The following is a 21408-nucleotide window of genomic DNA, read 5'->3' as shown; positions in this document are numbered from 1 at the left end:
TAACCCCCCTTAAATAATGGCCATTATTCAAAAAGGGGCAATTGTATTGCAAATCTGTAAAATGTGTTAGAAGCGGAAGTTATTTCTGCGCATTTTGACACCTCATTTGATACGATAGCCCAGAAAATAATAAAACACCGGTCAATTTAATGTAGTGAGGTCCAGATTTGAAAGTTGCACTTACATACAAATTTTTACAATACAAAAACACTCAGATATCATTACACAGATTTTCTTCCATTACACTGAATGCAAAATCAATAGAATTTACTGCAACTTTCAAATCTTGGGCTACATTGATTTAAATGTACGCTGTGACGTCAATATTTAGTCAATTGCTACAAATGAGGTGTCAACATGTGCAGAAATAAATTCTGTTTCCAACGCATTTTACAGATTTGTAATACAATCACCCGTTTTTGAATAATGGTCATTCTTGATTAATAAAATAATGGTCATTATTTAAGGGGGGTTAGTTACTTTTTTTGAGATGTTTATTTGTGACATAACAGCACTTTGACAAGTAACATGTGACCAGTCGGTCATTACCCTAGTACAGTCATGTCTTTGGCCTGGGAGGGGGAACTCAAACCTTGTAAACATGTAGAACATAAAGGAATATGTTTTTTGCAAGAATTTGTGCGAAACCTGAGTATGATTATAAAATTTACCAGTTTTTCAGAGAGTAGACTATCTTTTGTTTTGAGAATTATCATCTGTGTAAGTAGCAATTCATGTTCAAGAACACCTTTCTTTAGCACGAGTTCAGTGGTGGCACTTTTAAACAGTGAATTTGAATAGGGGAGGTAAAGCACAAGTTGTTGGTTTTGGGGGGATGCTCCTCCCCCTCACCTCCTCCCCTGGGTGGGTTTATTTATGGCCTATCTAGGAAGTATACAGGTAGGAGCTTCCAGCTCATGATCAAAAGGTTATGATTCAAAACCCAGCAGGCCCTCAATTACTTAAGCAAAGAACGTAACTTCACTTGTCTCTATACACCTAGGCGTATAAATGGGTACGCTGGGTAGATAAAACATACTCGTTGTGCAGGACTCACAAATCATCACAACAGGTTAATATACTGGTTCAACCTAGAAGTACAAACCAAATCTATGGCATCGAGGGTTGATGCTTTGCGTCACACGCACTGTGTGTTAAAAGATGTGGCGCATAAAGAGAGTGGTGCGCTCAGCAAACTTGTACAAATCGTGCAGCAGTTGGCGCGCCAAAGAAGCATTTACACACGCATTGCACTTACATAATGATTCTCATACCTCCAGTTTCCGAGGTCTATTTAGTTTGTACTTATGAGTTGACGGACTATAGTTAGGGGATATTCCTAAATGCAAAGACGAGCAGACAGGCTCTTCCACCTGTAAATGATTCCTCTTACCTTCTTTAATGGTATGAAATTGGGCTATTCCTGTTAAAATCCATACACCCCTATGAAAAACATGACCTTAATCTTCCACACACGGAGTATGAATTTCAAATACGGTTACCTGAGTGGGTGACTTCATTTGAAATCTACACCCCCTGTGTGTGAGATTAAGGTCATGTCTTCTATAAGGGGTGTAAGGATTTCAACTATAATAGTCCATTGTATTAATGTTGTATATACTTACATGTGCCCAGCAGGCAGCAGCATGTATAGGTTGCCATCCATCCTTATCCCTTACATGTACATCCACATGATGCTCCAATAGGAACAATGCGACACGGTCATAACCGTTGGCAGCTGCTATGTGTAGCTGTAACAGGTCAAAGGTCAAAATATAGGTTATTTAGCAACAGGTCAAAGGTTAAGGGAATAGCCTTTAAAGTTCCTTTTAAATATATATACATGTACCCCTCCTATTTATTTCTTATATTTATATCTCAATGATGCTCCAACCAAAACCCAACACTGTCTTATCAAAGGGCAGATGCTAGGTGTTCCTAATAAAGGTTAAAGGTTACATTGAATGTCACATTAAAGGTTAATATCAACTTGAATTTCAATTGAGCAAAGGAAGAGGTCAATACTTTTCCATCTGTTCAAACCTTACTTTAGTTATTGTAGCTCTTCCCAAGATTGCACGCTTTCATCCACATTTTTTTCCTAATTAAAAAAATAAGTGCACATCAAACCTGAGACTTTCCTTTTATTTGCCCTAATCAATCTTCAAATTCTTCCTTTATATTATTTCATACTATCTACCTCACTCATTCACTTTCTTCATTCTATAATATTGCTTGTAAGGATTCTATAAAGTGACCCATATTCATTTCTCCTGATATTTGCTTACCAGTTTATAAAGCAAGAATCAACCACACACAGAAAGCACAAACCACTATTTAATTCTAATAAATGTGTAATTTTCTCAGTATCTTTTGAGGTCAAGTGCAAAAATTAACTTAGGATAACAGCTATATATCGAGGGTTCAGAACAAGAAAGCCGAACTCACTATGACCAGCTCTCACAAAATGAGCATTAAATTGGCTACTTGCTTTGGTCTTCAAAAATCAGTATTTCTTCCACAATGTCTTTCGTTTTCTATTCATTACTCGTTGACTGCCGATAAAACGCCCAATAAAGACTTAGTCACCGGACCGCGCCGGCCAGTTAAAGTACATGCCCTATCACACCACTCCACACCATACATAAATTCTCCCAGTCACATTTCCCACATCTGAAATTAATATAAGTCAAATTTTAATTTAGTTCTTTCAAAGTTTGGCAGAGGCGGGGTTCGAACTCACGGCGCAACGCTTAGTACTCTATGAGCCTAGCGCCTTAGACCACTCGGCCACTTGTCTTATTGTTATTTATCTGAAACTTATTTAAAAATATAATCGCAACTTCAACATAGGCCTACCACGTGACAAGCAAAGGCAGAAAACGTATTATATTTTGGAATTTTATCTGCTTAAAACATTAATGTGTATTATAATAGAGCTACCGTTATTTATATTGTTGAATTCTCAAGCGCATCATTTCGAATTGGGTTTGGAAGATACATTCTCCTAAAGCCATGGTTCGATGTAGAGAGTCTTTCCTATTCAGACGAAATACACACCTTATTGCCTTTTAACAATAACCAATGACACTAGCACGTAATTCCAGTCAAGCACCAATCTTTAATCCTATTGTTGAAGAGGATAAGAAGCTTATACTTATGTATAGTATTATTAAAAAGCTTAAGTCTTTGTTTGGCCAAATCCTGTTCAAGTGGTGGGTTAACCAACAATTAACAATGAGAGGACATTCCTAAACCTCGTTCAGTTGGGGATGATTTGAAGTGACCGCCAATTATGACCATTTGATATTTAATACCAGCAAAAAAAAAAAAAAAAGAAATAATGTAGTGCCAACATAATGTACCCTTTTACGTAAGGAGCAAAGTTCAACAAGTTATAACTCCACTTCTGCAGTACGAATGTCAGCGGTGAATGTCAGGTTATTATTTCCCAGTCTTGAAAAAAAATTGCAGGCAGAGGTGGGAATCGATCTCGGTACCTCCCGGTTAAAAAGCACTGTGCAAAAACACTAAGCCAACTAAATATCTGTTGTGAGATGCTTGACATTAATCTTTGATATTGCTTAATGGAACAAATCGCGGAATTAAATCAGTAATAAAAGAAGTAGATTCTTATTTAGCGGCCAAATTGGATAAAAGGGGAAATATTTGTCCCTGCTCTAAAGAAAATATAGGTTAGAAAATTATCAAATAAATTTAAATTAAAATTGAGATTTTATATTTATTTATTTCACGAGGCGGCATTATCACAGATAAACACTGTATACGCTAAAAACTCGACCCTCATTACTAGATGATGGCATAGCTCAGTGTTAGAGCATCAGACTGGTAATGTCAATATCGTTGGTTCGAATCCGCCCGTCAGCAATGGTTATTATGATTTTAATGCTACGCTACAATTTGTTCAATTTTTTTTCGTTTATTTATTTATTTATTTATTTATTTATTTTAATAATTTGATATATTTGAAAGGGTTATTTGAGCAATTTGAAATGTTTACCCCCGTATAATCCTATGGGGTCATTTTGAACGCACCCCCTCCCAAATTGCCAAACTTAACGCACAACACCTATGAGTTTAAATCATACATAATGATCAGTACGTCCATCATGAATGAGTGGTCACTGCATTCATTTGGGAATGTGTTGGGACTGCAGCTTGATTCACCATCCACAACATGATAATGTGTGCACATGCTACATTATATACACTTGTAGGCCTATGTTGTTGTTGGTGTATAAGTAATGGGCCTTGCAATTGAAATGCCTCAAGCTTTTAATCCGATATTCAGATTATCTATTTGTTTTCATGAATTGGAAGACATTCTTTGATGTATTACTGAGCTCAATGATCTGAAATTACTGGAGTGTGAGGTCAGCATAGTATTTTATTAACAGAAAGTATAGAGGCCCTGCATGAAATTATCGATTGGCTCCAAACAAAGGATTTGAGCCGGTGTCCTTCACCGTAGTTATGGCGGAGGGCAGTCCATTCAATCAAATGTTGTCATCAACCTATTTGATTGCAATCATGCTTTTGTTGAATGCATTTGAGTAGTCCGCCATATTTACGGGATGATATGTCACATGCAAGGCCTCTATTCTCCAAATCCATTTCCTAATGTATGTGAGAATGATACAATAATGACATGATGAACATAGTCATTGATGCATCAGTTTTAAAATAGACTAGGCGGTTACCATATTTGGCGGTTCTCGGCTGGGCGCGATTACCAGGCTGATGGTGACATGCCCATACGACAGTTTTACTAATTTGACCTCACATGACCCTGGCGACCCCAAAATGACCTTCCAAAAATTTGGCTCTAAATGTTGACTGTACCCACCAAGTTTCATGCCCATACGACAGTTTTAGTAATTTGACCTCAGATGACCCCTGGGTGACCTTGGATGACCCCAAAATGACATAAACCTATAACTCTAAATGTTGACTGTACCCACCAAGTTTCATGTCCATATATGAGTTTTTACTAATTTGACCTCAGATGACCCGTGGTGACCTTGGATTACCCCAAAATGACCTTCAAAAAATGTTGTTTTAAATGTTGACTGTACCTATACCAAGTTTCATGCCCATACGACACTTTTAGTAATTTGACCTCAGATGACCCCTGGGAGGGGACCCCGGTGTCAGATGACTTTAAAACGAACATAAACATCTTCTTGCCAGGACAGAAGTACACCCACCCACCGCGTTTGAGCCCCGTACGACCTAGTTTTATGCCCATATGACAGTTTTTAGTCATTTTACCTCAAATGACCCCTGGGAGGGGGCCCGGGGTCGGATGACTTAACGAACATAAACTTCTTCTTGCCAGCACAGAACTACACCCACCCACCGAGTTTGAGCCTCGTACGACCTAGTTTCATGCCCATATGACAGTTTTTTATAATAGTCATTTGACCTCAAATGACCCCTGGGAGGGGGCCGGGGTCGGATGACATAACGAACATGAACATCTTCTTGCCAGGACAGAACTACACCCACCCACCGAGTTTGAGCCCGCCCGTGGGACCTAGTTTCATGCCCATATGACAGTTTTTAGTCATTTGACCTCAAATGACCCCTTGAGGGGGCCCGGGGTCGGATGACTTAACGAACATAAACTTCTTCTTGCCAGGACAGAACTACACCCACCCACCGAGTTTGAGCCCCGTCACGACCTCACGACGGCCTCACATTAGCAGTCAAAGACAAAACCTAAATCTACAGAATATATCCATTACTCGTCGATACTCGAAAGAGCTCAAAATAAATAACTTAGACAATTTTCTTGATGTCCTTTAACATGTTTCCATAGTTAACCATCGTTAGCCATGGATATCTATGCTGTAGAACTGACCGGTGACTAAGTCCGATTTATTGGGACGTCTATCGACCACTCGACGAGTAATGGAATTTTGTAATGATTAATGGACTGTATCTTCTATAGTGCCCTGGTGACTTTATGCTCATTTTGTGGCAGCAGGTGATTGTGAGTTGAGGTTTTCTGGCTCTCAACACTCGATTTATTCATGGTTAGTGCAAGAAGGGCCTATCTGCAATGGCTGCCCTATAGACATTTTGATAATTTTTGCATTCTATATTGTACACATCTTGAAATATGGCACCTGGCAGCTATTACAGATGAAGTCTTATTGCACAGACCAAATATGTGACACGATCAAGGGAAATGAGTCGGGGTCGCTAATATTGATTTTGAGATATTGGCAAATAAAGCAGTAAAATTCTTTTATTTTATGTTGTTTTCAACGGTTGATAAATTGACGTAACTTCGTTAAGAAAAGTGGTATCAACATAGGGTTTTCAGTAAATTAGAATCATATGTAAAATTCATTTTGGACCAGGGTCAACATGTGACTCATTCCCCTTGATCTTGTCACATTATGACCTTTTCCATAGTTGTTGTATGGGAGCTAAATAAATAAAAAACCCTCATAAGGCATTTATAACAAATAGAAGCCAAATTAATGGATTGCTGTATCTTTTAATATTTCTAATTAAAATAGAAAATACCACCAATTTTTTTAATTTGGAAAAGTGATGTTATAGCACATATTGGTAATAGGGTCAATATTGGACTAATCTTGGAGAAAAATAATGGATCTGTGAACAAATATGAAGATGATATCATTTTGTTTAATACAGTTCATATTTCCCAATGCATGATGCTTTTATTTGTACCAAGGGCTTTAATGTGAGAATCTATCCAGAAACCATTCCAGAGATGCACACTTCAACATCAACACAAGCCCTATTTGACCTATAAACCATCACAGCCAGGATCAGCTCCCCAAATGCATGGTCGTGAACTTGCACCATTACGCACTGGAGAGGAGAGACTTACTGATTGAGCTAACTTAGAAGATTGTTATGATTTTTAAACCCTTATGATATTTAGTCCACTACCAATTAGCAACAGGGCTTTAGAAATGCTAGGTGTGTCTGTGTGTGGGGGTGTGCGCGCCGGGGTGAGTCCGTCCGTAGGGTTTAGGGGTATGTGTGTCCCCTTGTACATGCGATATCTCTTGATCTAAGCGAGTATGGTGTCCATCTTCACAACATAGATGTATCTCAAGCAGGCGGTGGTTGAGTTTGGAGATGGGTCATGTGTTAAAGAAATGGGGTCTAATAGGATTGTTAGTGGTTTGAGAATCACCTACTATTTCCATCATAACCCTCCCTGTGACCATGACAGGTGGGGGATCTAGTGGCTGGTGAACCCGGTTGTTAAATTTCGTCGTTGGGCAGGAAAAACCTCCTATGCATCATTGGCCCCTGAACATGTTTAAACCAAAACCTTCAATGTAACCTGTTGGCAGTTTTGTTTTAAACATGTTGAGTGGCCATCTTACCGGTGTAGCTCCTATGTCATCCTTGCCTTCCAAGTCTTCTCCATTCTCATGCAGTCTCTCCATGTCCTGTAGCATTAGGTTGGGGGATTTCTCTCTTAGTTCATCTATTTGATCCTGTGTTATGCCTATAGGGAATACAAGAAAACAAAGGAAAGCGATTAATATCGGTTGGATAAGGCAAGTCTGATCATAAACCTGAAAATGGAGCTCAGGTGAACTGACGTAACGAGGACTCAGTGCAATACTGCCTTATCACCATTGAACTATTTTGCTGACCACTGTGGCCCACGACACACCTTATAAAGCATTAAACAATATTCAGGGATGCAGCTTACAGGGATGTAAGTTATGTAAGTAATCCTGAAGAAAAAATACGGAAAATACGGAAAAAGGCGCGTAAATTCGGGCTAAAAAGCATGTAGGACAAACATTAGGTAAATATGAATACAACCTTTATGTACATTTTGCACTGTAACTCGAAATACAATTTGCTGACTTTACAAGTGGTTTGAGATAGATGGTCACATAATGTGAGTATCCCTACATCCCCCGGAGTTCCAACCACACAAGGCTCCAAATAGGGACTTCACACTGAAGTCCCCTATCAACTGTGCTAACTAAAAATCACTATCATATTACCAATTTGAACAATCTTTTTTGCATGACAAAATGAAAAAGCAGTGGATATCCTGCAAGCAAAACATATGTGATGCGATCAAGCAAAATCAGTCGGAACTCGGAAACATTAAATTTTCAGTTAATGATAGGATAGTAAAAAGCATTTACAAATCTGGATTTGCAGAAAACCCCATCGAAATTGAACAACCAGTTCCAAAGATATGAGCAATTTAAGAGTTTCCAAAACAAGAGGAAACAAAAGGAAATATTTACTTTGTTTTGCTATATCTCAAAATCAATATTTCCGAGTTCCGAGTGATTTGGCTTGATCGCATCACATATGACAGTGTTCAAGCTTTGACTTATGTTTGGCGGACAAAAGTGTGAAAAAATTATTTAGGGGTGAAAACAATAAAAATTCTTGATTGTTTATATGTTTCCAAGGGTAAAATATCATGTAGTTTCAGATTTTGGCACTTAAAACTCCCTATCTTTTATAGATTTCAAGAAAAATTCAATTTTATGTCCGATTTTGGCCGAAAATAGCCGTTTTGGGGTGACAAAAAAATTGACTTGCAGATTTCCTGTGAGTGTATGAACATGATTTCTATTAAATAGAGCCTAAATTTCTATACTAATTGTGTAACAAGGGTACACTTGTGATATTAAAAGCATTGAATGGGATCAACATATTTCTTTATTTTCGTAGCAGCATTAGAAACTTGAGCGTTCGGGTGACAATTGATTTGGAAAAAAGCACGATATTCGCCTCATTTTCTATTTGAAAAGGCCATATCTCCACAATGGTATGAGCTATAGGGATGCTTTAAGTGTCTTTTTGCTCAGTATTTCAATAGCTAAATGGTAATATAATAAATAAGTAAGCCTCATTTACAGAAAAGAAAATAACTTGCAATATGCTACCCCCACCCCTAAGAATTTTCAGGGCGTGAAAAAATTAATAGAAAAAAAAAAAAAAATAAGTCCTTCAAAACTGGGAGGTTTAGGCTAAACAAACACAAACTTGCTCTTGTCAATACCTCCCTCTAGAGCAAGTTTATGTTTATTTAGCCCTAAGTATCCCCATTTTGAAGGACTTATTTTTTTTAGAGCAAATTTTCACTCATATTTGAGGATTTCGGGCAGAAATATGCCTGTACAGTGCTATGGGGAAAATGTTCAAGTTGATAATTATGCATTTTTTATGTCAGATTCAGTTTCTACACAAAATTTCACCCTAGAAAATGTTCCTTTAAGTAGGATATCTTTCACTTTATGTTTTCACCATTCTGGCCACAAAACGTAAGTCAAAGCTTGAATGCTGTCATATATCCTTTATCTAACCTGACATTTAAATGTTTTGTGTTTGCTGTGAAGTGTAATTTTACCTTGAAGACTGACTTGTATTTTAAAAGCAATTAATAATTAAAAGTATCATTACCATATCTTTATATAAATACATAATTAAAGCACAAAATACATTCATATGCGCCCACCACCCGACTACTCTGGGGAAAGATAAAGCTCCTACAATACACTCTATCGGCCACTTAATGCTAATCACATAAATATTAAATATAGAATCAAAACAATTTGACCTATTCAGCTACACTTTATTCATAATTAATTCATTTCTTTTGAAGAGTAGGATTTCTTTTGACCCAAGTGACTATTACAAAAGAGATATAATTATATCATCATTTGCAAGATATTAGGACATCAACTGGAATAATTGTATTACAGCCAGAGCAATTGAATAAACGTGTGCACTTCACAGGAGAACTTGCTTTAAGGCCGCATATGGGTAGAAACAATTTCCCACAGATTCTGAGCACTTAATAACACAAAATGTTCTGCTAAAAATTAAGGTTCTGCCAAGACAAAGATTTTACTAAGAACCTAGACTATGGACTTTCAATTTTAAATGGGACTTCGATCCCTAATACAAACACTGTCAATCATACTTGATTATCAATTTAACCGCACGCACAAAGCCTGGAAATACAACCATGGTACAAGACGCGCTCATGTTCCCCGCCGACACAAAGGCTGCATGGTTATGTACCATGTAGTTATTTATGGTAATGGCAGGTGCCCAGAGTATTTAAACCATAACGAGATCTGTGGGACCAATCACAAGCCAGATCCATTTAAAGATGCATTACATCATGGCCAATTTTAGTAGGCCAGGAATCTGACAATCTCATCCATAGAAGCTCATAGACAGCCGTGTTAAGCATGTAAACCACAATCCAAAGTCAGTAGTCCACTTGGGAAGCTAACAAACAGAGGGAGTACGGTGACTGAAAAGATGATCAGTTGTGAAAATCTATCAATTGTGCACAAATTAATTAAATCGGAGTTTTAAGCTTAAATTCAATATCCAGAGTATGCACAATGGGCAAGTGGACTACGGGGTAGTCTACTAAGAACCAAAAAGGTTCTGCTAAGAACAAACAAAGTTCTGCTAAGAACAAACAAGGATCTAACAACAAAGCAGATTCTGATAGGAACCAAAAAGGTTCTAAGAAGAAACAAGTTTCTGCTAAGAGCAAATCAGTTTCTGCTGAGAACCAAAAAGGTTCTGCTACAAATAAACAAGGTTCTATCAGCAAACTGGGTTCTGCTAGAAACCAAAGAGGTTCTGCTGATAACAAACAAGGTTCTAACAGCATATCAGGTACTGCTAGAACCATAAAGGTTCTGCTAAGAGCAAATCAGTTTCTGCTAAGAACCAAAAACGTTCTCCTAAGAACAAACAAGGTTCTAACAGCAAATGGGGTACTGCTAGAAACCAAAAAGGTTCTGCTAAGAGCAAACAAGGTTCTGCAGAGCAAATCAGGTTCTAATAAGAACAAATGAGGTTCTGCTGAGAACACAAAGATCTGAAGAAACTGAAGAAAAGGGTATAAATGGGATGGCAAAAAGATACAATTTCAACTGGAAATTTAATGTAATTACAGGTCAAGCAATTTAATAAATGCATGCGCTTCATTGGAGAACTTGTTTTAAGGCTACAAGGGTAGAAATTATTTCCAAATTCTGAGCACTAAGAACACAAAAAGTTCTGCTAGGAACAAAAAATGATTCTGCTAAGGCAAAAAAAAAAGTACGCTCTGAACTAAAAAGATTTGCAAAGAACAAAAAGGTTCTGGTAGAAGTAAAACAGGTTCTGCTGAAAACAAAAATATTCTGATAAGAACAAGAAGGTTCTGCTACAATCAAGAAAAGGTTCTGCTAATAACAAAAATAGGTATGTTGCAAACAAAAAAGGTTCTGCTGCAAACAAGAAAGGTTCTCAGAAAACAAGGTTCTCTGCTAAGACAAAAACAGATTCTGCTGAGAATAATTTTAGCAAGTTCAGTAGAAAACATGTGGCACTAGATGAGTGCCTCATTTTGAACCATTTTCCTTTAGTTGTCAGAAAGCAATGAAAATAGGTTTTCTTTTAAATCCCACATACAACTAAAAATATATATTTGTTTTCAAATAACATAGCACATATAATTTTTTCAATAAATTATTTCTGAGACAAAGTTTTCCTGCTTAAGGTATAAAAAAAAAGCTAAATACCCTCTTCTTCTCACCTTCTCTGATTATACATATTTCAACAGCAAGTAATTACTAATCAGTTACTGAAAGACATCACATGTAAGAGTCAATCTCTCTGTAGTAAAAAAACCTCTCATATTTCAGATCTAGAGTCAATCATTTCAAGTGAAGCAGCTTTAACTTCCGCCTGTTATTAGCATGTATCTATCTTGCACCGTTGCAGTGATATGATGAGACCTGATCCCCCATATTGGCTATTCCAATTGAAATCCTTACACCCCATATGAAAGACATGACCTTTATCTCTCACACAGGGGGTGTAGATTTTAAGGGAAGGGGTATGAACGTTTGGACAGTATTTATTTTGGGACATTAGAGCACATCAGACATATCGAATTGCATTCTGAATCGAAGAATGTCATTCTGATATCAAATAATTTTGATTTTTGAAATTGCAATTTAATACACATTTTATGGCAAATCATTAAAATTGATATTTTTGATATTTAACAGTACTTGAAGTAAACTTTATAAATCTGATGCTTTATACTTAAAGTGTATGTAGGTGGAATGAAAAGCCGACAATCAATTGAAAATTTTGACCTTTCGTATTGAAGATATGGATTTTTTTTCCCAAAACACCAAAACAAATTAGGTCTTTTTGGGAAAAAAATCCATATCTTCAATATGAAAGGTTAAAATTTTCAATTGACCGTCGGCTTTTCCTTCCTGCTACATACACTTTAAGAATATATCATTAGATTTATATAATTTACTTCGAGGACTGTTATATATCAAAAATTTGAAAAATATCAAATTTTTATAATTTGTCATAAAATTTGTATATTGTGATTTTCAAAAATGAAAATTATTTGATATCAGAAAGACATGCTTCAGATTTAGAATGCAATTCGATAGGTCTGAGGTGCTCTCATGTCCCACAAAAAATACTGTCGAAAGCATAATAAACGCTCATTTTAGATCCCTTAACTTCCGTCTCTTATTAGCATGTATCTATCTTGCACCGTTGCAGTGATATGATGAGACATGATCCCCCATACTGGGCTATTCCAATTGAAATCCTTACACCCCCTATGAAAGACATGACCTTAATCTCCCACACAGGGGGTGTAGATTTCAAATGGAGTCACAAATTTAGGCAACCCCATTTGAAATTCACACTCCCTGTGTGGAAGATTAAGGTTAAGGGGATGTAAGGATTTCCACTGGAATAGCCCAAAATTAGCATTACTCTGAAAATAGATGAGCACCTGATGGTAGCTCATGATAGCCCAGTATACAATGATCCTATCTATTTGATATACATGTGCACCCTGTGATCAGTTACATTACATACTGGCAGTGCATGGCAAGCATCTCAATCTTTTAATGTATTTCCACATTTTATTCTTCCAGTAAGTTTTCATCTTGAGATTTGCATCAAATTTGAGCATGTTAGTATATGTGTTAGTATACAGAATGCAAATCAAGAGAATATAGGGATGTGCGTTGGATACATTTTCCGACTTTTTGATCAAACTTTGGGTGCAATATATTAATCAAACTGGTTAAGAGATGGGGTAAATTATGAGTATGCACTCCAAAAGAGTGAAAATCATTCCAAAAAAGCAATACTTTAAGCGTGAATTTTTATTCCAAAAGACTGAAATATCTACTCTTAGGCGTAACAACTTTTTGGAGGGCTCATTTATATACCTCCTTGAACAGTGAAAATTTCACTATTTCAGAGAGAAATCTATTCTTTGGAGTGAGAATTTCACTCTTTTGGAGTTATTTGGAGTAATAGGCAGGGCATAGAAAATGAAATCTACATCCCATGTGTGGGAGATTAAGGTCTTGTCTTCCATAAGGGTGTGTATGGAACCCGGGTGTCACTCCCATTGTGGCCTGTACACCATCCGCGATAATGAAAACGCAGCGTAAAAGGGTAGTTTTTCGTGGGTATGCACGATACGCGCGTAACACGCGTTTAGGGTGTCAAAAACATGAAATATTAGAAAAAAGGGTAGCAAAATTAGAATGGCTAATACGCGGAAATGAAATTTAGGGTATGAAATTTGATGCAAGGAATAAAAACCCTGTTTAGGGTATCGTTTTAGCCAAGGGTTAAATCCTTGTTTAGGTACTTTTCAAAAGTTGATTATCGCGGATGGTGTACAGGCCACAATGGGAGTGACCCCCGGTATGGAATTCAATTGGAATAGCAAATTAAGATAGTACCAAACCCATAGGCCTATTTGCACCTGCAAACAATTTCAATTTAATAATGTAATAATCATGAGAATTATAATGTGTACTGATTTTAATTTCAAATATTGCAATGCAATAGCATGGTGACCGATAATAAAATATAATATTAATATGCGACACGATCTGGTCCATGGGGCCAAAGGAGGCATTTTTGAAAATTGAGTTACTGTAATTATTACATTATATATATATAGAGGCTATCATTTACTGAAAACACCAAAGGTCTAGCATTCTTAGTTCTCAAGTTTATGAAGTTTTTTATGTCTATTTTCTTATGTATTTTATTGTTTTTTGCTCCATATTTTTACCTTTATCTCGGTTTCAAATTTGACACCTTTGGCCCCCATGGACCAGATTGTGTCACATATGGGAACTAATGAGAGGGAAGAGAGAGAGAGAGCTCATCGTACACTAGTCCCGGACATTTTAGTCTGATGCCTTCCTTGAGGCAGTAATTATATTGTTTTTTATTGTATCTCTAAATGTAATGATGGTAAGTTTATAAAATTATAACAATTTCAGAAAGAAAATGATGCAAGGCATCCAACTAGCATGGCAGATTCCTGCGAAAATGAGCAGTTTGTGAGAAAATCACACATTTTGATTTTACTTTACTGCCCGAGGAAGGCATATACGGCTGGCACAGTACTGAATCTGTCATTCCATCCTTCTTTGTTTACATCCATCATAATTCTTTCCATAGCCCTTTCTGTCACATTTTCGGTGAACATTATTACAGAGTGAAAATTACCACTTTTTCTGCGCATGATAAGCCCCAGAGAAGATATCTTACCCTTCCCAGAATCCTTTGCAACATGATTCATCGCCTCATTTCATCAATGACACGCCCATTACTTTGTGCAGGGGCGTGAGAGACCTCTATTGAAAAAAGAGGAACTTTGTTCAAAAAAAGAGGAAAAGCACTGAAATATGCTCAAAATGGGCTGAAAATTAAAGAAAAAGCTAAAATTTTGCCTCAAAGAAATTTCCAAAAAAGAGGAATTCAGCTTAAAAGATGAGATTTCACACCCCTGTTTGTGAAGGTTTCCTTTTGTTTTCATTTTGATAATATACGGACTAGAAATGGGTCGATAGTTAATAAATAAACTTATTTTGCAAGATCTGGATATGCACTGTTCATTGAGGTACATTTCATCACGATCAACCCATGTTGCACCACATAGCAAATCAGAGAAAATTGAAATGGGAGAAAAGCATTATGGGAAGTGTAAGATATCATATCTGCTTAAGCCTGATGACATTTGGAATGTAATATTACGACCATTTTCCTGTGTTCTCTCGGGGACACGAGTCGCGGATGTTTTACATCTCGCAATATAAATTTGCCAAGTCGTGTTTGCTGGTCGCTTTGTGGTCATCGTATTTCCGTCCACTGTGGTCGTAGAGTGTGGATTAATGACCGAATGTAATAAAGTAAATATTGCATGCTCTTTGCTGTATCAGGGTATACCTTGGGCTGTTCCAGTTAAAACCTACACCCCTTATGGAAAACATGACCTTAATCTTCCACACAGGGAGTGTGAGTTTCAAATGGGTGACTCCATTTAAAAATATACAACTCCTGTGTGTGAGATTAAGGTCATGTCTTCCACAGGGGGTGTATGGGTTTCAAGTGGAATAGCCCATTAATGCTCTGCATGCTAGTCATAGGCATCAACATAAAGTTTTCAGATATTTTCTCAAAATATTAAGAGCTATCACAAGAACCACTGAACCAATACTAGGCTTGTTTGCACTCATTTTAATGCATTTTTTATGCTGATTCCAAATATAGCCATGTCTTTGTACAATTCTGAAATTTTTTGAATTTTTAAAGAAAATTTGGAACTTGTCGTCTGCAGTCTACACCCCGAAGAGGGTTAGAATAAGTGGGCTTGCAATGGAGTTGATCTCGTCTTGCCTGATCGATATTGTGTATTTATAAGTAATTGAAGCGAAAGCCCAATATAATTATAGGCCTAACAATTCAAAATTCAGACACTAACTTACTCAGTTGCAAGTGGATATGAAAATGTTTGGAATAAATTGACTCCATTAGGTATATTCAGTGTATATGGTCATCTGCCACAAAACAGTTCTTTAACCCCAATTATGCTTGTAATGCACAGATATAGATAATCCCTATATTGATAAAGGACCAAACACATGGACGAGCTAGCTGGAGGAATTGCGGCTATATGCAAATTGGATGATTGATGTTTCAGTTTCAGTTTTTCAGTTTCAGTTTCAGGAGATGTTTATGTCTGTGACCTCATTTCTTGTCAAAATCATTTGTGCTGTAAAATGATGAACATTTGCACTTTTCTTTCCATTTTTACTGTTATATTATGGAAAACCATACAGCTGTGGTATTACATAATGTAGTCCAATATCTTAAGAAAATATTTAAACCAATGACACTATGCTGACATTGGCTAACTAAGCTATATATTTTCACTCGCAAGGGTGACAGTTCTTCCCAGTTCTTGTTGCAATTTCGCCATTTTTATTTTGTAGTCATTTTATAGTAGACTTTCTTACCAGTTGTTTTTGTTATCCTAACTAAAGTTTCCCTTTGAAAAGTGAACTTCAACAGGTTATAAGCTGCACAAATTCTTGGCACCAGCTGCCATTGGTTTTTGTGGCAATTCCTGTGTTTTTCTGTTGTATGGTTGAGCAGTGCTTATGGGTAATGACACATTACACGCCTGTGTTAATTCACAAAAGCGTTCGTCAGTCACAAAATACACAATGCCGCAGTTCGCGTATGTGCTGCGCCTGTGAGCTTTGTACGCCATTCTATATCAATCCACCATGTTAGAGTCCCGCCTATTGCGAGCTGTTTAGAGTATAGGCTTAAACATAAAAAAAAATTTTAATATCAAGAGTTAAAACTAAGGTAGGCTTATTTGTACTCATTTTAATGCATTTTTTATGCTGATTCCAAATATAGTAATATGAAAATATACATTTCTGAAATTGTTGAATATTTAAAACAAAATTTGAAAATATGATAAGAAAGAAATTATTTTGTTTGATGGCATAAGGTGACACTATTATGCCAATCCCTCAAGTCACAGTTCGTAACCTATATGCTTGCACAGTCATAGAATGACCTTTCAATAATTTGGGTCCAAAAGCTCATACCTTACAGTTTGAGGTCAACTGTTTAATGTATGAAGGTCAATGAGCTAAGACACTGGGCATGAGACGATTGGTTTATATGAAATGCAATGTGATGGATGAAAGCAGAGAAAATATCTTACACTTCCCACAATGCATTTCTCCCATTTCAATTTTCTGTACTGATTTGCTATCTAGTGCATCATGGGTTGATTACCCCCAGACAGAAATAATTCAACCACAAACACCAATTGCGCATCTGTCAGGCAATTGCCCGGTACTTGTGCAATTATAATAGACCTAAAGTTTTTATTCCAGCTACATGTAGTAGCATCATTTCTCCACAGCGGTCCCCTCAATTTATTTCCTTCATACACGATCAAGAAAAATTCATCATATGACTTGTCTGCATGAATGTTGACAGAATAATGGTGGTTTTTAACCTAGTGGTTCAAAACGTTATTATAACAAAAATGTATACCTCAACTACCAGAGCACCAGATTTTGCAAAATATGTTTATTTCTTGACTATCGATTCATGTTTAACCAGTCGATTCTCAACACGAAAACAAAGGGAACCTGTGCAATAGGAGTGTCATTTGATGCATTGAGGTGATATATCATGTTGGAGATGTTGCAAAGGATTATGGGAAGGATAAGACATCTTTTCTGGGATGAAACAACCCTTCAAAATATAATAGTAAGTTTGCTTCTATAATAAACAATAATGTTATCTTTGCCTTAGGAGTCCTTTCATGAGTAACTTCCAATAAAATATTGCAATTGATGTCCACGCTATTAATTTTGCATACACGCTTTTGATTTGGTAATGTTTACATACGCTTACACACTGAATAAATATATAATGGGAGTATTTTCAATTTTACGAAAGCTTTGAGGAACGCGAAAGGTGCCGCAATTAACAACATCAATTCACTATTACAATATTTGGGCAATGAAATGTGATCGATTGGTAAAATTGGGAAAAATAAGGAAATGTCACTTTTTACATATTTTGTCTACATGTAATTATTTGATAGTGTGTCAAATGAGCACAAATATTAAGCCATAGCCTAAACAAAGTCATGTGTTATTTTTGCTATGCTTTTATTTTTTTGTCTTACATTATAAATTAGTTTATTACCCTTTGTTTTTAATCTCTCCTTGTAATTCATACAGTATTTTAGCTATCTTCAGTAGACAGACATCAAATCAATCAAATCAATTTTTTTCTAAATCACAGAATACATATGCAAATTACATCAAGGACAATGAGTTGACCAAAATAGAAAATATCTCAATTTTTTCAGCACATGGTGATCTACTGAAGATAGCACAAATAACCTATCGCTGAAACTTATCCAAAAACATATGCAGCCTACAATATTTTGTTGTTTGTTGTTGTAATAAATCAAAATGTCAAAATGAAGCAGCTGTGACAAATATACCTCGCCGGTCCATTCTGCTCTTTCCTTTCATGTAAATGGCCCTTAACCAGTCCGGTCCGACTGCCTGATCAGGAAGTACTGCTGAATCAGGAAGCATGTTGCCGAGTTAAGAAACACAGGCTTTGGTAACCCTTCCGAATTCGACAGACTAAGGACTAAATTGTTCATGGTGATTTTATAAAAGATCGGGGGAAATTTTACTTTGACACACATGAGCTACATGTAAGTTGACAATTTTTTCACCGGGCGAAAAAAAATTCCACAGGGAGAAAAATAATTTAAATAACAAAACAATTTCTAACGGTTTTTTAAAAATTTGATTTAAATATGCAAATTAACTTTATTTTAACTAAAATTGATGAAAAATTACTACTAATTGTACATTCATTGATAATTTTATATATTTTACCTACTTCTTTACTCTAAACCAAGAAATAACGGTATATTAAAATGATGCTCTATTTGAAATAGAGCATTGCATTGTGGGATACCATACTGCCTGACTCGGCAACATACTGCCTGATTCGGCAGTACTTCCTGATCAGGCAGTCGGACCAGACTGTTAATTGCCAGCCCACCAAATTGACCATAGCATACCAGGATCTTCACCACAGTGGGTAATAATGTCTATAGTCTGTCAAATGGACAACAACTTTATCTGAAAAAATTGATATTAATACCGCACAACCAACAACTTATTTATGCAGAGATAGAGTCAAGTCAGATTTAGTATGTGTCATCTTCATCAAACGACCCTGCGTAGGAAGCCTTTGGCATTCTAATTGCTAATAATAAAAGTCATCAATTTGTAGTGTTGTGTTCATATAAGCAAGAACTTGCAAGAACATCAAGAACTATCTTTTGGAATTTGCAGGAGAGCATTAAATAGCTCTTCTGGAGCCTTCAAGGAGAGTTGTTTAGAGCATTTACAATTGAATGTAAGGAGAGAATGGTCAACTTAGGAGTGCTGAAAATCATTCTCCAACATCAGATATAAGGAGAGCAGTAGAGAGTGATTGCTCTTGCTCTCCTCAAAAGGCAGTCCCTGGAACATGCTCTACTGAATTCTTTAAAATGTGCAGGTTTTGACTTCATGATATGGTATGCTCTAAGTGAAAAGTTTTAAAACCCGAGGGCAATTAATTATTATACCGGCCTCTAAGAACTATTTTGGAAGGAAAAACTCACAAAAGGTCCGCTTTTTTGGTTATGATGTTGAAATCTGGCCTTTTATGAAGGATGAAATTCACAGAAGGTCAAATTCTTAGCCATCCCCCCCAAAAAAAAAAATCCTGGCTACAGATCTAAGTAATGCCAATCACACACCACTTCCTTCTATAATTTGTGTGCGAATATAAGCTATTTTTGCATTGAAAATTATTAATTTAGACTTCAACACTACTTGTTTATTTAAGCTTACGGGAGCGCTTTGAGGAACTTCCTCGTCATCAGCCGATGTTGTTAGCTCCGATGTTTTCTTGGAAACAGCTAAGGACTAACCTGATCAGGTGACATCACACTTGATGACGTCACCGAAGTCGGAAGCTTCCTGCCCTTGGTGCCGCTGGGTTTGATCAGGTTGTCCCACACAGGATCTAGTTCCAATCCACTTCGGTGACGTCATCAAGTGTGATATCACCTGATCAGGTTGGTCCTTAGCCGTTTCCAAGAAAACATCAGAGCTAACAACATTGGCTGATGACGAGGAAGTTCCTAGAAAGCGCTCCCGGTAAGCGAAATAAACAAGTAGTGTTGAAGTCTAAATTAATAATTTTCATTGTTTATATTACCACTACGTATGAATCTGCAATTCTATATATTTTTGCATTGATTTAAAAAATGCAATGGCAAGGTTCCCAAGCTCTAAACTCCTCTCTAGATCCACTACAATGATAAGTAGGAATATAAGCCTATAATGAATATAATAGGCTATCTATATCAACTTTATAAGTCTGGTATCAGGCCCTGGTTTAAGTTTCTTTTCAAACAGTCTGGGGTTGACCATGCGAGATAATACAATATGACTTCAGCTTTGGTTTATGGCATGTACTAATATACATGTATATTCAGAACTAATATTACTTCCACAATAAGATGCACCATATTACAGTTGGTTGCAGGTTTTTCCATTTGCCAAAACGGAATTCCAAGACTTATGGCTTTACACTAATTAGCAGCAATTAGTGGCTTTAATTAATTATTGGCAAAATTATACACAATAAAGCTTTGAATACTAATCAAGGCTTTGATTACAGCTTTAGAGATTCTAGAAGTCTACTAGGTTTACAATTTCATGATGAAAAGTCTAGTTTAAAGGAGGATTTCGTGATCCTAGCATCCTCTTTTTTAGACTATGCCATAGTCGATTTTTGATTATAAATAAAAATATGTTATTTGATCATTATGAATGCATTCAGTTGAACTGTTGGGGATGAGGCTATCAATCAGGTCATCAACCTTTTAACTGTCTATCAACCTGTCTGTCCATCTGTTTGTCGGCATGTTCAGGGACTGAAATCTGTGACATCACTCAGACCTACAGCTAATACTATGTTTAAAATGGAAAGTCTAGTTGTCTGAAGAATGGAAAGTCTATATAGTTGTCTAACTATATCTATATGTACGGCTGTAAGTGTGTCGGTGTGTCTGCTTTCCAGGGAGCGATAGTTAATATTTATAATGAAAAGTCCATTTGTCTATCTGTGTCTGTCTGTATGTGCGTCTCTTTCAAATGTAACTGTTACACTTTCTTAGGGTAGGAAAATCATCAAACTACTTGTTTACAGTATGCTCAGAAGCATACAACTTTTGGTCCCGTCATTTTAAAGACATAGTACTCTTTGCAGTCCCCAGTTTATCCCTAAGCTACTGAGTATGCATTACACAAAAGGGCAAAATCAGGCTTGTATTCAGGGGAGGGAGGGACAAGGGGGAAATACCTAAACCTGCACCCCCTCTGTGGGAGATTAAGCTAGCTCATGTCTTTCATAGGGGTGTAT

The 21408-nt window shown here is 36.6% G+C and overlaps 1 protein-coding gene across 1 annotated transcript in view; it reads right to left on the bottom strand.

Annotated features, from left to right (window-relative positions):
- LOC140146639 (protein phosphatase 1 regulatory inhibitor subunit 16B-like) overlaps positions 1 to 21408 on the bottom strand; it is a 120375-nt gene that overhangs the window by 14166 nt on the left and 84801 nt on the right. Inside the window, 2 exon segments of the mRNA XM_072168511.1 lie at positions 1626 to 1751; positions 7398 to 7522. Coding sequence (XP_072024612.1) covers positions 1626 to 1751; positions 7398 to 7522 — 251 coding nt within the window.

The sequence above is a fragment of the Amphiura filiformis genome, chromosome 2 (assembly GCF_039555335.1).
Source record: "Amphiura filiformis chromosome 2, Afil_fr2py, whole genome shotgun sequence".
Taxonomy (NCBI): domain Eukaryota; kingdom Metazoa; phylum Echinodermata; class Ophiuroidea; order Amphilepidida; family Amphiuridae; genus Amphiura; species Amphiura filiformis.
Note: the sequence above shows the minus strand (reverse complement) of the source record. Positions and strands in the feature narration are given on the sequence as shown.